At 40.5% G+C, this 17,529-nt stretch overlaps 1 protein-coding gene across 1 annotated transcript; it reads left to right on the top strand.

The window, feature by feature from the left end:
* The first annotated feature begins 684 nt into the window (after window positions 1-684).
* mmp14a (matrix metallopeptidase 14a (membrane-inserted)) lies at window positions 685-13,855 on the top strand. Its single transcript, XM_054753367.1, has 10 exons — window positions 685-1,021; window positions 10,494-10,642; window positions 10,709-10,831; window positions 10,909-11,216; window positions 11,290-11,451; window positions 11,519-11,658; window positions 11,747-11,885; window positions 11,965-12,115; window positions 12,187-12,302; window positions 12,377-13,855. Exons 1-10 carry the CDS (start codon window positions 944-946, stop codon window positions 12,694-12,696), a joined length of 1,686 nt encoding a protein of 561 aa, XP_054609342.1. The 5' UTR covers window positions 685-943; the 3' UTR covers window positions 12,697-13,855.
* Window positions 13,856-17,529: the final 3,674 nt, after the last annotated feature.

The raw sequence follows: 17,529 nt of genomic DNA on the forward strand, positions 1-17,529 counted from the left end.
CGGTGTTCTTATATTTTTTAGGTTGAAAAAAGTGTTTGGGGCTAAGGGGGGACAGCACCTTTAACTTGAGCTTATGCGCCAAACAAATACGCCAGTAGCAGTAAACACAGACATAATAACGTCATCAAACCTCACCCCTATGTGTTCACACGCACAGCATCATCATTTTGGAACAACGATGGGACGAAAGAAGAACGGGGAAAATATAGGTATTTGTGGCAGCATCAGAGAAAATTGTTCATAACTTTCACTTTGTCTCGGAGCACACAACTATGGTGTGTTCAAGGACCGCCAAAGTGACATTAAAGGCAACTGTGGGCTTTCTCACAATATGTTGTTTTTCCAATAAAATAATGACCAAATGACCAAAATTGAAATACATTTTCATAAAATTCAATGTAGTTATTTACTAAATTTTTTTTTTTTTTAAACGTGTTTTTTTTATCATTGCTTCTGAAAGTTTTCGCAGCCCGGTAGTTGGGGACCTCTGCTCTAGAGTGGTCCTGCTGGTTTTAAGAACAAATTGCAAAAAATGATGCCAAAGATCCTCTAATAAGGAGTGCTCTGCTGTTTTTAAGGGCCTACTGGAACACATCACACAGCAGGGAAGGAGTTAAAAAAGAGGGGAAAAAAACATCTGGAGGAGGGACCCAAAGGATAATCCATCTCTGTGACCACATCCACACACACTGTAGACAATCCAAGCGAAGGGGAAAGACGTTTAGAAACAACAGATGTGTTTTCGACATATCATTGAATCCTTTTGCTGGCTGTTTTCATCTCGAAGTCGACTTTTTGTGCACTAAAATTGAGTCCCCGAGGAGTCCAATGCAGAGCACAGCAGTGCAGTCATCTACTTGATATACATTCGACTTTTTTTCCTCGAGCTATCTGTGAAGACGTCGGGATTTGTGCAGTGAGTTTTTTCTCTTTTGTATGAAGAATGGTGCCCGTCTTGCTCATCACCTTGGCCTGCACCCTCCATTGCTTTTCAGTCAGCGCAGATGTGCTGAAAACAGAGGTAAGTCGTGTCTTCATAGTAGTTATTGCACACCAAAAAACACGAGAGCATGGAACCTACAGGGATTTTCCATACATTTATAAAAAAAAAAAAAGGGTTCAGTCTCTTAAAAAACACATCATGCAAAAGGAGGAAGCTGGAAAAGGCCATCCAGCTCATTTATGCTTCTGTCAGCAACTTCCTTGCTCCAAAAAACACTAGTTTCTTACATAAAAAAAACTTATTTCTAATGTTTTGGCTTTTTTACCATTACCATTCCATTGTTGTTCAACTGTTGCACACTCAGCTATATTCTCTTGTCCTGACATGTTTATCTGGGAGGATACTTCAACGAGAGGGGGAAAAAGTCTTGTGGCTTTGCTTTGTTCTGAGGAAAAAAGGGGGTAGGGGTGTTTTTTTTTGTCGGGGGAGGGAGTTTAATGGCTATCATGTGCACCGTTGTAGAGGGGTTCTCAAACTTTTGGGGACCACAGATCCCTTCAAGGAGAAAACAAGTTCCAAGGACCCCCTTAAGAATAATCATCCTCCCTGACAATCCTCAGGCTGATTTAAAAAATATATATATCTACTAGACAATGATTTATATTTCAAACATTTCAACATAAATACTTCAGACCCTGGCTTTCATAGTAATACATTATAAAGCGTACCGAAAATGACCGGTAGCAAGACTGGAGCAGTCTAAATGAACCCACTTTGTTTTCAAAGCAGTTTAAAACGTACTTAATTGGTTCAACTTTAACATAATGATAACATTATTTTCTAAGATAAGCTAGTTTGGCCTTTGCATCCCTTCATGATGTGGATTGTCCGTTGTGCTATTTAGATCAGCAGCAGGAGTTGCGCTGTGTGTGTGTGTGTGTGTGTGTGGCCCGAGCGAAGTGAGCAATTTACCTGGTGTGTCACAGGAATGTCAGAGTTTTACATTAATAACCCTAATAGAAGTGCTAGTTATTGGTTCAGAATGTTTGTTTTATTGGCCAAGTGCTTCCTATTCGTAGTTTTGCGTTTTTTTTAAACAAAATGCCATAACTTACCATAATTTATGTTAAAAAAAAATAGCAGTCCTCCCACCTACGGCTCAAGGACCCCAGTTTGAGAATCATTGCTGTCAAGAGGCCCTAGTGAGGACAAGTGAAAATCGCTGGATGGATGCTATCGAGAGGAGGCCTTGAGGCCTGCGAGTGCAATTTAGCATCCTGCTTTAAATATGGATACTAATGTGAAAAAAATAGGACACCCAATAGAATACAGACATCCTCAAAGTATTATAATTAGACAAATGGCAACGGGCACGCTGACGTTTTACATGATGGCGGCCATGCTTTCCAGCAGTGCTGTCAAATATTCCACACATGATCTTGATCTTGTCAGTCCCCCTAAAGGTGTGCACGGGCTTAGGAGTAGAAGAGTTAGCTTTAATATAAGCAATGTAGGGGTATTTGTTTTCATTTTACTTTTTCTAATGTTTAAATGGGTACATGGGTGTTCCCAAAGCTGCATAAGTCACATGACAAGCTACTGTATGCCACCCTGAAAGACACATCTCAAAAAAGAGCAAAGTCCTGTAAAGTTCCACGTTGTTCACCTCCAAAAGACGCCACTAATGTGATGTTTGATGTGTTCTACTGTACGTGCGTCAGCAGTCGCTTGAAGGCACTTCTCTGTTTCAAAGCCGCTACAGGAACTGAATCACAGAGTTCATTTGGCTGTGTGAGATGCAGGATGCAGGAGTCACTGACCACACCGTGTGACTAAAGCCTGCTGGACGGTGTGGCTTCTTTAGAAAGAGCTATGACAAACACGGTGGTGGCACATGCAGCAGGTCCTTGACATCAGCAGAGCGCTCCTGTCACATAGAGTATTTTTGACCAGCCTTTTTGGCAGGAAGTCCTTAAAAACAGGAACAGACAGGTTGATGTCATTTAGAGGATTTTAGAGGAGCATTGTTGCAGCAGATTCTCAAAAACAGCAAATCACACCTGTCATATAGGGAATATTTGACTCGTGTTTTTGCAGTGGATCCCTAAAAACCGCAGAAAACTCCCATCATCGAGGATTTGTGACTTGTGTTTTTCAGTGAATTCCGAAAAACAGCAGAAAGCTCCTGTCACATAAAGGATCTGTGACTCGTGGTTTTGAAGTAGGTCCTTAAAAACAGCAAAGCACACCTGTAATATAGAGGATCTTTGACTTGTGTTTTTGCAGTAGATTCCTAAAAATAGCAGACAACTCCTATTATCAAGGATCCATGACTCGTGTTTTTACAGTCATAAAAACAGCAGAAAACCCCCATCATCTAAAGGATCTGTGACTCGTGTTTTTGCAGTAGGTCCTTAAAAACAGCAAAACCCTCCTGCCATATATATAAGATCTTTGGCTAGTGCTTTTGCAGTAAATTCCTAAAAACAGCAGAAAACTCCCATTATATTGATGACCTTTGACTATCATTTTTGCAGTTCATTCCTAAAATCAGCAAAGTACGGTTACTGTAAGACTACCGTTTTTTTTTAAGGTCCTTAAAAACAGCAGAGGGTTCCAGTCATATAAAAGATCTCTGACTAGCATTTTTTGCAGCAGATTCCTTGCAATAGCAGAGCATGCCTGACATATAGAATACATTTGACTAGCACCTTTGCAGCAGATCATTAAAAACAGCAGAGCAATTTTGTCATGTAAGATCTTTGACTAGTTTTTGCAGTAAGGCCTAAAGGACCGTTGTCATATATAGATTTTTGACCAGCGTTTTTGCAGTGTGTTCCTAAAAAAAAAACAGCAGAGCCCTCCTGTCATTCATAAGATAAGCTCTTTGACTAGCATTAATAAAGTGCTTCTTTGTCTTGATTTGTGACTTTATTCTTCTTGACTACTATTTGGTGTAGTAAAAGTTTGGAGGCTTGAGGCCATGATAAACAGTACCAGAATATCTGTTGATAGTACTGTCATGTCCTCGTCAGCGTAATAGAAGGCTGGTAGACAACCCACCAACATTGCGTCACCGTGCGTAAGCATGTGATTAAAAGACAGGCTGTGATGTTAAGTGGAAGAGGAAACATGGGTTGCACAAACAAGCTGAAATTAGCAGAATCCTGTGTTTGCTCAACATCAGTACATTCTGAGAAACGCCCTCATGAGAGACACTGGACTTCCATATTTCTCTGAAAGTTCTCCTAGATCTGTTTCCACTCAACTTTCTGCCTATTTGTTCAATAAAGTCCTTAGCTGGACCCTCTGAGTGAAGGAAACGGGTAGCAGTGAAAACAAACGTGTGCCTAAAACACACATCTGGGTTCAATTGTCTTTATCTCGACTACATGTTAGCATCAAAGACGCTGCCTTGACGGGCTGTCACTTCACAAATATTCCACCAGCTCGTTTCTAATGGGAAACCCATGGAAAACTCCTTGGTGCAGTTCTAGTTAACTGGGTCGCCGGGGCTAAGAAGTAAAATTAATGTGAGATTCCAGGGACACGTGAGTGTTTTTTTTTTTTTTCCGTTGGCACAGGCAGAGGAACAACTGACTCTGTCTTAAAATTCAGCGATACTTCCAAGTTTGCTCTCTTATTCGTCCCCCTTCTTTCCTACCACCGCTATGTCTAATATCTTTACCTTCCTTCGTGTAACGTGACACCTTCTTTTCCTCTTTAACCCCTTCTTCACATTCAAAACCTTCCACCATCGTTGCTTAGTTGTCTTGTCATTTTCCAGATTCCTAAAAAGAGTAGACGATCTTTGACTAGCAGGAGAGTCCCAAAAACAACAAAGCACTCTTGTTTTATATACTGTAGATCTTTAATTAGTGCTTTTGCAGTACAGCAAAGCGCTCTGTCACAGACAGGATCTTTGATTAGCGTTTTTGCAGTAGTCCTCAAAAGCAGCACAGCGCTCCTGTCACATAGAGGATGTTGGACTAGCGCAGTAATGAGGATAAGCGGAATAGACGGTGAATGAATGACTAGCGCAGTCACATAATCACAATGTCACATAGAGCAGAGGCACCCAAGCCCCAGGTACTGGCCTGCGGAAAACCTTCAGAAGCAATGATTAAAAAATATATACCGTACATACACATTTTGGGAATAGGGGCGATTATTTTACTGGAAAAATAATATACTGTTAGAAAGTCCGCAGTTTTTGCATGTTTGTCCTTTTGTTTCATTGTGCTTCGCCAAGCGTTCTTTTCCACTTTGTTCGGTGCTCCATGAACGCACCACGGACGTGTGCTATGAGACAAAGTCAAAGTTACTTCTAACTTTCTACGGTGCTGCCACGACTTATATTTTTTCCTCTTCTTCTTTCGCCACTGTAGAAAGGAGCGCTGCTGTAGCAACACACACACACACACAAACAGGGCGGCGCCATCTTTTGTTGTTCCCAAATGCCGATGCTGTGTGTGAATGCATAAAGTTGAGGTTTGAAGACGTTGTTATTATGGCTGTGCTGAGTGCTCGCGTGCGTATTTATTGGGTGCGTAACCTCAAGGTACTGCAATGGGGCCATCGCCCTTGAACACGGTATATTCCACCCACTTCGGGCAGCGCCCCCCCACACAATCATTGAACGAATAGCCTATCATAACCACAAAATGACTCCAAATTGTCGATCGCTTCACTGCTGTCGTATACGTTCATACGCCACAGTCATTTATGGGAATAGCAGACAGCGGTGAGGGAAAGCCGTGCACGCCAATCCTCTTATTCGAGTCGAACAATATTTTTATAAAGTTTAACTTCAACTTGTGACAAATATAGCCATTTATTTGTTCAGTCTGTTCTTTCAAACCGCTATTTGTAACATCTGCTAGCCAGTGGTGGTGGTAGTGGTGTATTTTTTGGATGAAAAAAAGTGTAGCTCAGAGCCAAAGGCGGACAGCACCTTTGATTCATGCCACACGTAAAACAACGATGTGATCATCTTCTATATGGAGAACAAACCCCAGGCTGGTACCAGTGGTGAGCCTTTATTCGTTTTGTGCTTTTATTGTGATGTTGCTGTGAGAAACCTTATTTTGTTCAGTGCAGTCAGACATGCTGCGGTTATATTGTGAAGGCAGCAAGTGTGTTTTGGGTCTTTGAGCTCTTGATGGCTGTGTGACAGTGAGACGAAGTTGGGTGTCAGTAAAGTGTCTCTCGTTCTTGGCGTCCTTCCTCATCATTCATCTTAATTATACCCTCGGTTACATTAGGCTTATCTTTGTTTTATGTACAATACAAAATGCTTTACATTACATTGGTGGGACACAAACTGGTCCGTGGACTCAAACGGTCGGGGACCACTGACACAGGCTACCTTCACGCTGTAGGTCAATTATGATTTATTTTTGCTCATATGTGACCTGTATCTGATTTTTTTTTCATGTCAGTATGATCAGTATAATTCAGGTTTTTAGCAAAGAGCAGTGGTGTCCAAAGTGCAGCCCAGGGGCCATTTGTGGCCCGTGGTTGTTTTTTTATTGGCCCGCACATTCTAAAAAAGAAAAAACAGCAGTAATTTTACAAGAATAAAGTCTTAATATTCCATCCATCCATCCTTTTTCTATGCCACATATCCTTACTAGGGTCGCAGGGGTATGCTGGAGCCTATCCCAGCTGACTTTGGGTGAGAGGCGGGGGAAGTATAAATATTAAGAGAAAAAATTCTAATAAAACGAGAAAAAGTTGTAATTTTACGAGAATAACACCGTAACATTATGAGGAAAAATAATTTGGCTTTAATCATTTTAGTAGCATAAAGTTGAAATATTAAAGAAAGAATACCTTTTTTAAAATGAAAAACAAACAAAACAACAAATAAAGTTGTAATTTTTCTAAAATTAGGTTGCAGAAAAATTCTACAATGTCACAAGAATAAATGTTATGGGAATAAAGTCATAATCACGAGAGAAGAGAATTTACATGAAAGTTGAAAAAGTCATAAGAAAACAGCTGTAATTGTACATAAATAAAGTCAAAATATTAGGGGGAAAAATATTAAAATGAGAAAAAAAACGGTCACAATTTTAGGAGATGAAATTCTTTTTTTCTTTTTTTTAAAGTCGCAATACTATGAGAAACAAACCAAATAAAGTTTTAATTTTTGGAAAATTTGGTTTGGAAAAAAGTTATGGGATAAAGTCATAATATTACAAGAGCAAAATTTACGAAGATTATTTGGGGGGGAAATTAAAAAAAAAAACATAAAAAATGGTAACAACAGAGCAAAGACTGAAGTTCATACTAATAATACATTTTTTCACCTACTGTATATCAGACAGCTGAGATTCTTTTTTCAAATGAAATATATATATAACTTCTTAGCATATCTACATGTGTTGCTTTACAAAATATCAAAGTGGCCCTTGTATCCTTTCCTTTTTCACTCTGTGGCCCTCGGTGGAAAAAGTTTAGACGACACCCTTGCCATAGAAAATATTTGACAGGCGTTTTTGCAGTAGGTCCTTAAAAACAGCAACGCGCGCCCGCCATATCCTGTACAAAATCTTTGACCACCGCTTTTGCAGTCAGTCCTTTACAGCAGCAGAGCCCCCTGTCATATCTGTATGTCGCGTTAACATGCAGTAGTGCTTAATTTATGAGTTTATTATCCATTTGAGGAAGGAAGCGTGTATGGCAGAGCCTTGAGTTGACATTACATACAAAATAAGAATAATAGTGAAGGAAGAAGTTCAGCCCTTGGTCCTTCACTTGGCAGTTTAGTTGAACAACCCTTCTATAGTCCCTCAAGGTGCAATTAACACTAATGGATGCACATTATTGGACTAAAAGGTACCGTATGCACCTTTTTCCAGGCCTAAAACATTCCTGCAGCTACAAAAGTGTACAATAATACAGAGAATCAACGCTAAACTGCCATTTAAGACGTAGCACATTCGCTGCAGATGATGATTTCTTGTCAGGATGTCGCATTGCAAGGTCACAGGGAGTTACCTCTCCCACCACTTGACATCACATGACCTGTGTTCCACGCATTTGAACACACTGCGCACTCTCAGGAGCATGTTTACCTAAGCTGCTGCCAGCCCACCGGCCCCACATGGCCAACAATAGCAGCCATGTTCGAGTCTCAATAAATAGAAGCTTTGATGGCGGCTGCTCAGGATGGGAAAGGAGGCGGAGGCGACCATTGGCGTCCCAAGCGGTGGAGTGGGATTGGAGCCGTATTTTTATAGAAGGAAGCACATGGAGACAGTGGCAGCTCTCAGCTCAGTCGGTGACAGAGGATGAATCCAGGAGAATGTTGAAGTAATCCAGAGAACTGGGAGAGAAAACGGGCGTCGAAGCGAAGGAGAGACGTTGCCAGTTTGTTAGTATAAGCGAACCTTGTTCTCCGGAAGCCCCACATGCACTGCCACATCACCAACAAGTAGCCATGTGTGCCCGGCTTGCACCATCCATCCCTCCATCCATTCATCCATATTCCCAGTCACATGCTCGTGCAGACTTAAGGAGAAAAGCAGCTCTCGTGGCCGAGCAGAAAGACTGTGAGGTTTGAATGATGCTAAAGTAGGAATTTGGGGTAATTCCCCTGTCTTGAGCTGCGGTGGAGGCAAGAATGTGCGCAGGCATAAGTGGAAAGGCACATTTAAGGCCTTTTCTTTCGGAGATGAAATGCAGAGAGGGAGACGACAGTATTAGCTTAGCATCAAGAGTCGTAGCACTCTATACGATAACGAACCATATTTGGTAGGGGTGTAACAATAAGCCAAATCAGTAGGTTCATTAGTTTCAAGGTGACGGGTCGGTTAATTTGGGGTACAGTCTGCAAAATGTAAAACATAAAACTATTTAGCTTTGTTAACATAAAACTAAGAGCTTTATTAATATATACAGTATATATATATAAAAAAAAACTGCAGTGAGTGGGTCATTTTCCAATAAAAACTCAAATGAATTTTTTAAATAAATGTGAAATAACACTTCATAGTTGACATTTCTTTACAGAAAAGTGAAACGATGCAGCACGGACATGATCGTTTGTTGAGGATTTTATAGCAATGAGCATTTAGAAAAGTTAGCGAAGCTACATCCCTCTCTGAAATACTGGGCAAAATTGTCCAATGATGGATTGCATCAATAAATGTGTCGAATAAATCAATATGTATCAATAAATGGATTTGTCATTTTATTCACTGACACAAAAAACACTCAATCTAAGGTGGTATAATAAGTGTAAAAAGCAAAAAACTCAATTAAAAGAAATTAAAATGGAAAAAACGGAATTTAGAAAAAAATGAAACTAATTTGAGAAAAAATAAAAGGAATTTCATAGGGCCCCAAGAATGGCGCAGCTTCTCATTACTGAGTCCTTTTTTTAAACATTTTATTTATGTTTTTGGGGAGTTTCAGGCTCTTTCGACCTACGGTCTTAAACTTTTAATCACTTGAAGAACAGCCTATTTCAATTTAATGCTTGTTTGCAATAAAATGCTTACTCAAAACATTTTCGTCTCACTCCCATTTCTTCGTTTCACATTTAGCTCTACTTAGAACCTCCTTAAGAGTCGAATTTAAAAAATTGAACATAAGTGCTCATATTTGCATGTTGCGTATTTCTTTGCTGAGACACTCCTCAAGTTGCGCCGTTGCTTCTTGTTTTGGTGGACTTTTTGGTTTGCTTTCGCGGAAGGAAAAAATGTGGAAATTATGTACTAAAAAAGCAGACCAATCACAGTTCTGCGGTCCGCGTCGTTGTTGACGCAAAGTTATAATTTTTTTGGAGGTACATGTCCAGCTCCGCCGGAGGGTTTGGAGGGGGAGGAGCCAGCCGGCATCACTTAAAGCATAATTCAGGCTTAACTGTGATGCTCCGTCCACAAAATTTCAGCTGTCTGAAAGAGTGGAGGAAACAAAGGCTGTGCTTCTCATGTGTAAAAATAATCAACAATGTGTTTGACCTACTAACAGTGAGAAGATATTCTTGACTTTTTCCAGCATTGTGAGTTTTCCTCGGCAGAAGTAGTCTAGACTCCAGTCATGGGTCACGGTGACTAATCCTTTCTCAGATGCGCTTAATTTGGCTTGAAGTGACACACTCATACTTTTTATGTAGACGACTTCAGCAATAACACATGAAAGCTGGCAGGAAAAGGAGAATGTTGTGTTGCTCACACAATCGGTATGATGCAGCTGATTTGAGAGAGGCAGGTCCGAACAAGGACTGAACGTTTATAGGAAAAGCACATAGGAAGTCTTCTGTTCAGTCACAACTAAGTAAGAAAAGGGCAAGGAATCATACTCATAACTAAATGGGTGGTGGAGAGAGACATTGCTGTCATAAATAAAGCATAATAGCATTAACGTTCCAATTAATTCATTGAACTGGTGAACACATGGTGGAAGTCGCTGAATTTTAAATATTAGGAGCAGATATTACTTGCTTCGTATTAACGCCCCGTCCTCTTTGCAGTTTAGCTAAATAAACACGATAATTACCATTTACATTTTACAGCAATAATGATGTTTTGTTTTGAAGGCGTGGCTGCAACAGTATGGCTACCTGCCTCCCGGTGACGTCAGAGCGCAAGCCATACGTTCGCCGCAGTCCATTGAGACAGCAATAGCAGCCATGCAGAGGTTCTACGGATTGACTGTCACGGGATCTATAGACTCCAACACAATAGAGTGAGGCCCCCTTGAGAACTGGACTACATCTGTGGAAGCATGTTATTTCAACCATTATTTTTCCAGGGCGATGAGCCGTCCACGGTGTGGCGTTCCAGACAAGTTTGGGCCAGAGCTGAAAAGCAACTTGAGGAGGAAGCGATACGCGGTGCAGGGATTAAAGTGGGACAAGTCTGAAGTGACATTCAGGTAAAAATTCCATACCAAAATTCCCATCCCTGTGCATCTCAGGTCCCAAACCATCTCTCCGGCATCCTTCTCCACAGTATACAGAACTACACGCCCAAAGTTGGCGAACGTGCCACCTATGAAGCCATCCGCAAGGCCTTCAAAGTGTGGGAGAGCGCGATCCCGCTCACCTTCAGAGAGATTCCCTACAGCCACATACAGGGCAAAGTGGACAAATATGCAGACATCATGCTCTCCTTTGCTGAGGGTTTCCATGGGGACAGCACGCCGTTCGATGGCGAGGGTGGCTTCCTGGCTCACGCCTACTTCCCTGGTCAGGGAATTGGGGGTGACACACACTTTGACCTCGCTGAGCCCTGGACGACCGGGAATGTCGACCAAGGGGGTAAGATCAAGTTTTGCTTGTGGGAATGTTTCCCAAAGAAAAGAAACCACATGTTTTGTTTCTTATATTGAAGGGAACGACGTATTCCTGGTAGCGGTCCATGAGTTAGGTCATGCTCTAGGTTTGGAGCACTCCAACAACCCCTCTGCCATCATGGCCCCGTTCTATCAGTGGTTTGACACAGAAAACTTCCAACTTCCAGATGACGACCGCAGAGGCATCCAAACCATCTACGGTAGTGTTGCACAACAGCTTTCGTCATAAAAACTTAATTGTACAGTATATTAATGATTCTCCCACAGGGACCAAAACGGGGGCTCCTCCTCCTCCCCCAAGACCCACTAAGGCCTCCACCCCCAAGAGACCGGAGCACGGTCCAGACATCTGCGAGGGACACTTTGACACCGTCGCCATCCTCCGAGGAGAAAAGTTTGTCTTTAAGGTACCCCAATCCTAAAGCTAGGAACACTGATTCCTGACTCTTGCTTCCAATTTCTTGACTGAACTCCAACCACTTTTGAACCTTTCAGGACAACTGGTTTTGGCGCGTGCGTAACAACAAGGTACTTCCGGGCTACCCCATGACCATTAGTCACTTCTGGAGGGGCCTGCCTTCCAACATTAACGCCGCCTACGAGAGGGACGATGGAAAATTCATCTTCTTCAAGGGTAAAGCTCCACGCCAGATGGACCTTTAAGCGCATTTGGGAAGTCACTGCAGCAGATCCTTCTTGTGTGTCATCTCCAGGTGACAGGTACTGGGTCTTCAGCGAGTCCACCATGGAGAAGGACTCCCCGAAGAGTCTCAAGGACATGGGCACAGGTCTCCCCACTGACAGAATGGATGCGGCTCTCTTCTACACCCCCACTGGACAGACCTACTTCTTCAGAGGCGCTAAGTGAGGAATATTATCAATCATCTTTTTCTTCCAAACCTTCCTTAATATGTACCCCCTTGCGCAACTTGCAGGTACTACCGCTTCAACGAGCGGACTCGCACTGTGGATACCGGCTACCCAAAGCCCATCAGCATGTGGAGTGGTGCGCCAGACAACATCAAGGCAGCCATCATGAGCGAGGATGGATGTGAGTACTGCACGAGAGAAACTGAAGTTCTCGTCCAAAAAAAACCCCAACTGATCTGACCTCCTTTTCTTCAGCTTACACATACTTTTACAAAGCCAACAAGTACTGGAAGTTCAATAACCAGTACATGAAAGTGGAGTCAGGCTACCCAAAATCTGTGCTGAGTGACTGGATGGGGTGCGACAGCGAGGAGCCCAAGAAGGGCCGCGAAGAGGAGGTGATCATCCTGGAGGTGGACGAGGCACAGGGCGGCGTTGGGCCGGTCGCTGTGGTGATCCCTATCCTCCTCTTGGTGCTGGTGGTGGTCACTTTGGGGGCACTGTTGTTCTTCAGGAAGTACGGAACGCCTCGACGTCTCCTCTACTGCCAGAGATCCCTTCTGGACAAGGTCTAGAACCGGTGGAGTGATACGACACAAGAGGGACCCACAATGAGAGAACGAGGGCCCGAATGTAATGGGATGGAGCGAGCATGGAGAAGATGGATGATAGGGATGACCGCGTAGTTGGGTGGTTTCTACAGTGAGTAGAAGGTGAAATCAGGTGTATTTGTATGTTAACTATTTACATGTGTCACAAATTACCAACATACCTACGAGCCCCACTCAAAACCAAGACAATGACTTCCCTCCGCCTCCTCCCCCAACTGGACGACTCCGGCTGAACTGATGTTAAATTCGGAGACTAACTTAGATCTTTTAATCCGTTTGTTTTGGCCATGTTACATTTCCTGTTGTTCCTGTTGATTTTATCCTACCACTAAACAGGGTGTTTAAAACGTGCATGTCCATAATATTCCTTCGATAAAATTACCTATTTTGGGTCAAAATGTTTAGGGAGTTCAACCTCAGCATTTGTCCGATGAATGAAATGCAGGGATACAATTTTATACTTTGTGTCCACAGGTGTAGATGTGGCACAACTGGAGACATTCCATAGATAGTCCATGTGGTACAGAAGTGTTTTTGTTGTTGTTGTTGTTGTTTTCTGTGCAAGCAGTTAAGATGGAGAAACCAAAAAATAAGAAGGGATGTTTTCATTCCAGTGCATTGGAATGACAGAATAAGAAGCAGCGCTGCTTGTGGGCATGTGTGAGAATGATTCCAACAATACGGTGCAATTTTTGTTATTATTATCTTTGCATTTGTCTTATTATAATTATTATAATTATTATAATTATTATTATAATTATTATTATTATTATAAGTATGGTTATGGTTATTATTGTTGTCTCCTCTTTTTATTTTCTTTTTTTTTTTTGTTGCATTTGTTCATTGTCACTGGGAGTCCTGCTGGACAGAGGCAATGCGTGACAATGACTTGTAAGAGTTAATCCCAGTTCACGGTGAATTAGATCAAATCAGGTGGATCAATGTGATTATCCAGACATTAGCACACGATAATGATCATTGCTATTTATGAACACATGGTGCTGTTTCTGTTTGTTTTAAACACAAATTGACGGTGAATTGGTTAAAACAATGATAATGGTAATTATATTTATAATGATGATTGTATCAATAAAACTGAATGAGATTGTTTACATGACTCTTTTCTCTTTTTTATATTAAATTAAACATACTTGGAAAATACTTGCTTTTCACTGGACACCAATGATACAGGAAGCGCTGTAGTAAGACGGGGAGGTCCAAAGATCGGCCCAGCTCATATTTTATTATTTTATTTTATATTATTGATTTATTCTGTGATTGACTGGTGACCAGTCCAGGGTGTACCTCGCCTCTAGCCTGAAGTCAGCTTAAAAGGCTCCAGCTTACCCGCACAACCCTAGTGAGGATAAGCGGCATAGAGGATGGCTGCATGGATGGATGATTGATTTATTTATTTTATTTAAAAAAAACACTATTACAAAAAAATAGCAAAAATGGAGGGTGGGGCAAGGATCAAAAAAGTGCAATTTAAGGAGATACTCTGAAATGTCGATGCTAGGAACACAAAGCTGACATGCAGGCTACACTACTCACAAAAAAGTTAAAGAAATTTGGCTTTTGGTTTAAATTTCTGGATGAACCTAAAATGCACTGTAACAGGGGTGTCCAAAGTTTTTCCAGCGAGGACCACATACGGAAAAAATGAAAGGATACAAGGGCGACTTGGATATTTTAAGATATTCTAAGAAGTTATACATATTTCAAGAAAAAACTGCATCTCAGCTTTGTGATATAGCTTAAAAAGTTTATTATTGGGATTAACTTCCTGATTTGTGCTTGTTTTCCCCCATTTTTGCAGTTTGTTTTATTTTCCAAATATTTCAACTTTCTTCTTAATCTGTGTAAATGTTCTTTTGGTCATATCATAACTTTATTGCCATAATATTATAACTTTTTCCCCAATCGAATTTTCCCAAACATTACAATTTTATTTAATTTGCTTTGTTTCTCATAATAATAATGACTTTTAAAAAATAACATATTTTTTAAAAATATGTAATATGTTTTTAAAATATGTAACTCTATGCTACTGAAATGACATTATTCTTCATCATAATATTACACGTTTATTCTTGTAAAATTTGAAAAAATGTTGTTGTTCCAAAACAAATTTTTTTCGTGTAAAATTCCACCTGTTTTTTTTTTCCATCTTCGTTGGGGGTTTTTTCCCAACAATTTAAACTTTTGAAATTTTCTTCTCGGAATTATGACTTTATTCCCATTATATTTCGTCTTTATTCTTGTAACATTCTAACTTTTTCCGCAACTAAATTTTCCAAAACATCCATCCACCCATTTTCTATACCGCTTCATCCTCATTATGGTCACGGGGGCATGCTGGAGCCTATCGCAGCTGACTTCGGGCGACGGGCGGGGTACACCCTGGACTGGTCGCCAGCCAATCGCAGTTTTCCAAAACATAAGCATTGAAAAGTTCACCTACAACAAAGTTCACCGGGAAAGGTTGTAGCGCATTTTAGGTTCTTCCTGAAATTTCATCCGAAAGCCAACTATCCCTAACTTTTTGTGTGTATAACTTGTTATCATATTGGGTTGGTTTTACTCATTTTACAAAATGAAAAACATCAAAAAAGGCCCCCCTCGTCTTTTGATTTTTCAGGATGCGGTCCTCGGTGGAAAAAGTTTGGACACCCCTGTATTAGGGGACTAACTTGTGTGATGGTAAAATGTATATTATTTTAATATGAGCAATGTACATATTTGACTTCAAGTCTCCTGAAAGTGTAAAAACAGCACCTGAAGGCAACATCTGGCTGATGTGGATTATGTTCACAGAGACAAGATGTGGATGGAGGTGGTGGAGTTAAGTCAGCCAAGCATCTGCTCTCCTTGTGGCTGCACTGAGGGCAATGATGAATACTGACTTTTTAGTGCTGACACATAGTCTCACAGTCGCCACGCCTGGCAGGAAGTGGGCTGCTCGCAATTCAACCTGGCATTTTTTCTTTTTTTTTTTTTGTTTGGGTGACCTACATTGTGGTGGCACCCTCCACTGTAAATCCAACAGTAACTTTTTCCACCTTTTTACCACGCAAGAAACCATCTGTGTGGCAGCTGCTATTAAAAAAAGAACATTTCAACACATGCAACACATTTTAAAAGATGACAGAGGAGGTTTTGTAGATATTTGCCCAGCAGATTGACTTGCAGGACAGAAAAGAAAAGTATGTCAGGAAGTGGTCTTCATAATACAGTTCTAAATCAGACCCCCCACAATCCTCCAAACTCCACCTGCACCACAAAAGCAGTCACAGGGTTCCTATGGATTTGACATTTCTAATTTCAATCAGATGTTAATATTTTTATGGTAATAGTAATGGTTAAATGTTATTTGAACATGCATACAAGTTACAGTGGGATACATCACATAAATCATTTCACAGCTCCACATGTCCAAAAGGAGTAGAAAGAAGCAAGGCTTATTTAATCCTACCCCCCCCATCCGTTCCACATCTGTTGCAGTACTTTTATTCACTTCCTGTATTCCATATGTGATTTTTTTTTTTATACATACAGGAGTGATAAGGTAATGCAACAATATGATGATGTAATGATTAAGATGTTTTCATAATAAACAGAAATCATATAAAATAATCAGTGTAATAATAAATAAATAAGAATGAATAGAGACGTTCAAGACTCTTCTTCCTTGTATTTTGCAAACATCAACTGCTTGTATTGTTTCTTGAATTCGCTCACCTTTGAGCATCGTTTGAGTTCCTTACTCAATCTGTACCATAATTTGATTCCACATGCTGACATGCTGCGGGGTTTTAGCGTTCTTATAAGCCTCTAAGTGTTTCAAGTTTAGTTCTTCCCTGAGATCATATTTCTCCTCTCTTGTAGAAAAGTATTGTATGGCATTTTTGGGTAATAGCTTATTGTTAGTGATTGGAGTGATTTTTTTTATCAAGAACAAATTTAGCTTTATTCACTACTGAAGTATTTCTCACCACCTTATGTTGTATATTTTTATGTGAGATTCCCAGCTCATTTTTTTTTTTATCTATTATGATCTCCAGAAATGCATTTACGTATACCCTTTCAATGCCCAGTCCATCTATTTGTATTTGGTCGTACATGTCCTTTTTGCTATGACCAAGTAGCATTATTTAAGTTTTACTTAAATTCAAGAAAATCTGTTTTTCTCAAACCATCTTTTTAATATGGCCGTTTCATCTATGACTTTTATAATTAGCTCTTGTGTGCTTTCCCCAGAACAAACGGCAGTAGTATCATCTGCAAATAATACCAACTTTAAGTCTTTTATCACTTTACAGACATGATTGATATACAAGTTGAACAGTTTTGGTCCCAGTATTGACCCCTGGGGTACTCCACGTTATATTTAAACTTGCAGATGCCCATTCTCCTAGCTTTACATATTTCTTCCTGTTAGCTAGGTAGCTTTTAACCAAATTCAAAACTAATCCTCTGATTCCGTACCTTTCTAACGCTGTAGTTAGGATGTTGTGATTAATGGTATTGAAGGCTTTTTTGACATCCATAAATACTACAGCTTCACACTTTCTGTGGTCTATAGCATTGGTAATTTCCCCCGTAATTTCAATCAGTGCCATGGAGGTTGAAATGTTAGCTCTGTATCCGTATTGACTATCTGCGAGTAATTTATTCTTATTGATAAATTTGTCTTCTTGATTTAGTGTCCTTAGTCATCCATGAAAACAGACCTATTAAGTGCTTTTCTATGCGTATTCTCCCATCCGGACTCCTGACATAATATATAATGTTTCA

The sequence above is a fragment of the Dunckerocampus dactyliophorus genome, chromosome 15 (assembly GCF_027744805.1).
Source record: "Dunckerocampus dactyliophorus isolate RoL2022-P2 chromosome 15, RoL_Ddac_1.1, whole genome shotgun sequence".
Classification (NCBI taxonomy): domain Eukaryota; kingdom Metazoa; phylum Chordata; class Actinopteri; order Syngnathiformes; family Syngnathidae; genus Dunckerocampus; species Dunckerocampus dactyliophorus.

Coding starts and splice junctions, on each gene's coding strand:
- mmp14a (XM_054753367.1), top strand. CDS start 944: ATGGTGCCCGTCTTGCTCATCACCTTGGCCTGCACCCTCCATTGCTTT. Junction 11,217..11,289: donor CGGGAATGTCGACCAAGGGG/GTAAGATCAAGT, acceptor CTTATATTGAAG/GGAACGACGTATTCCTGGTA. Junction 12,116..12,186: donor TACTTCTTCAGAGGCGCTAA/GTGAGGAATATT, acceptor CGCAACTTGCAG/GTACTACCGCTTCAACGAGC.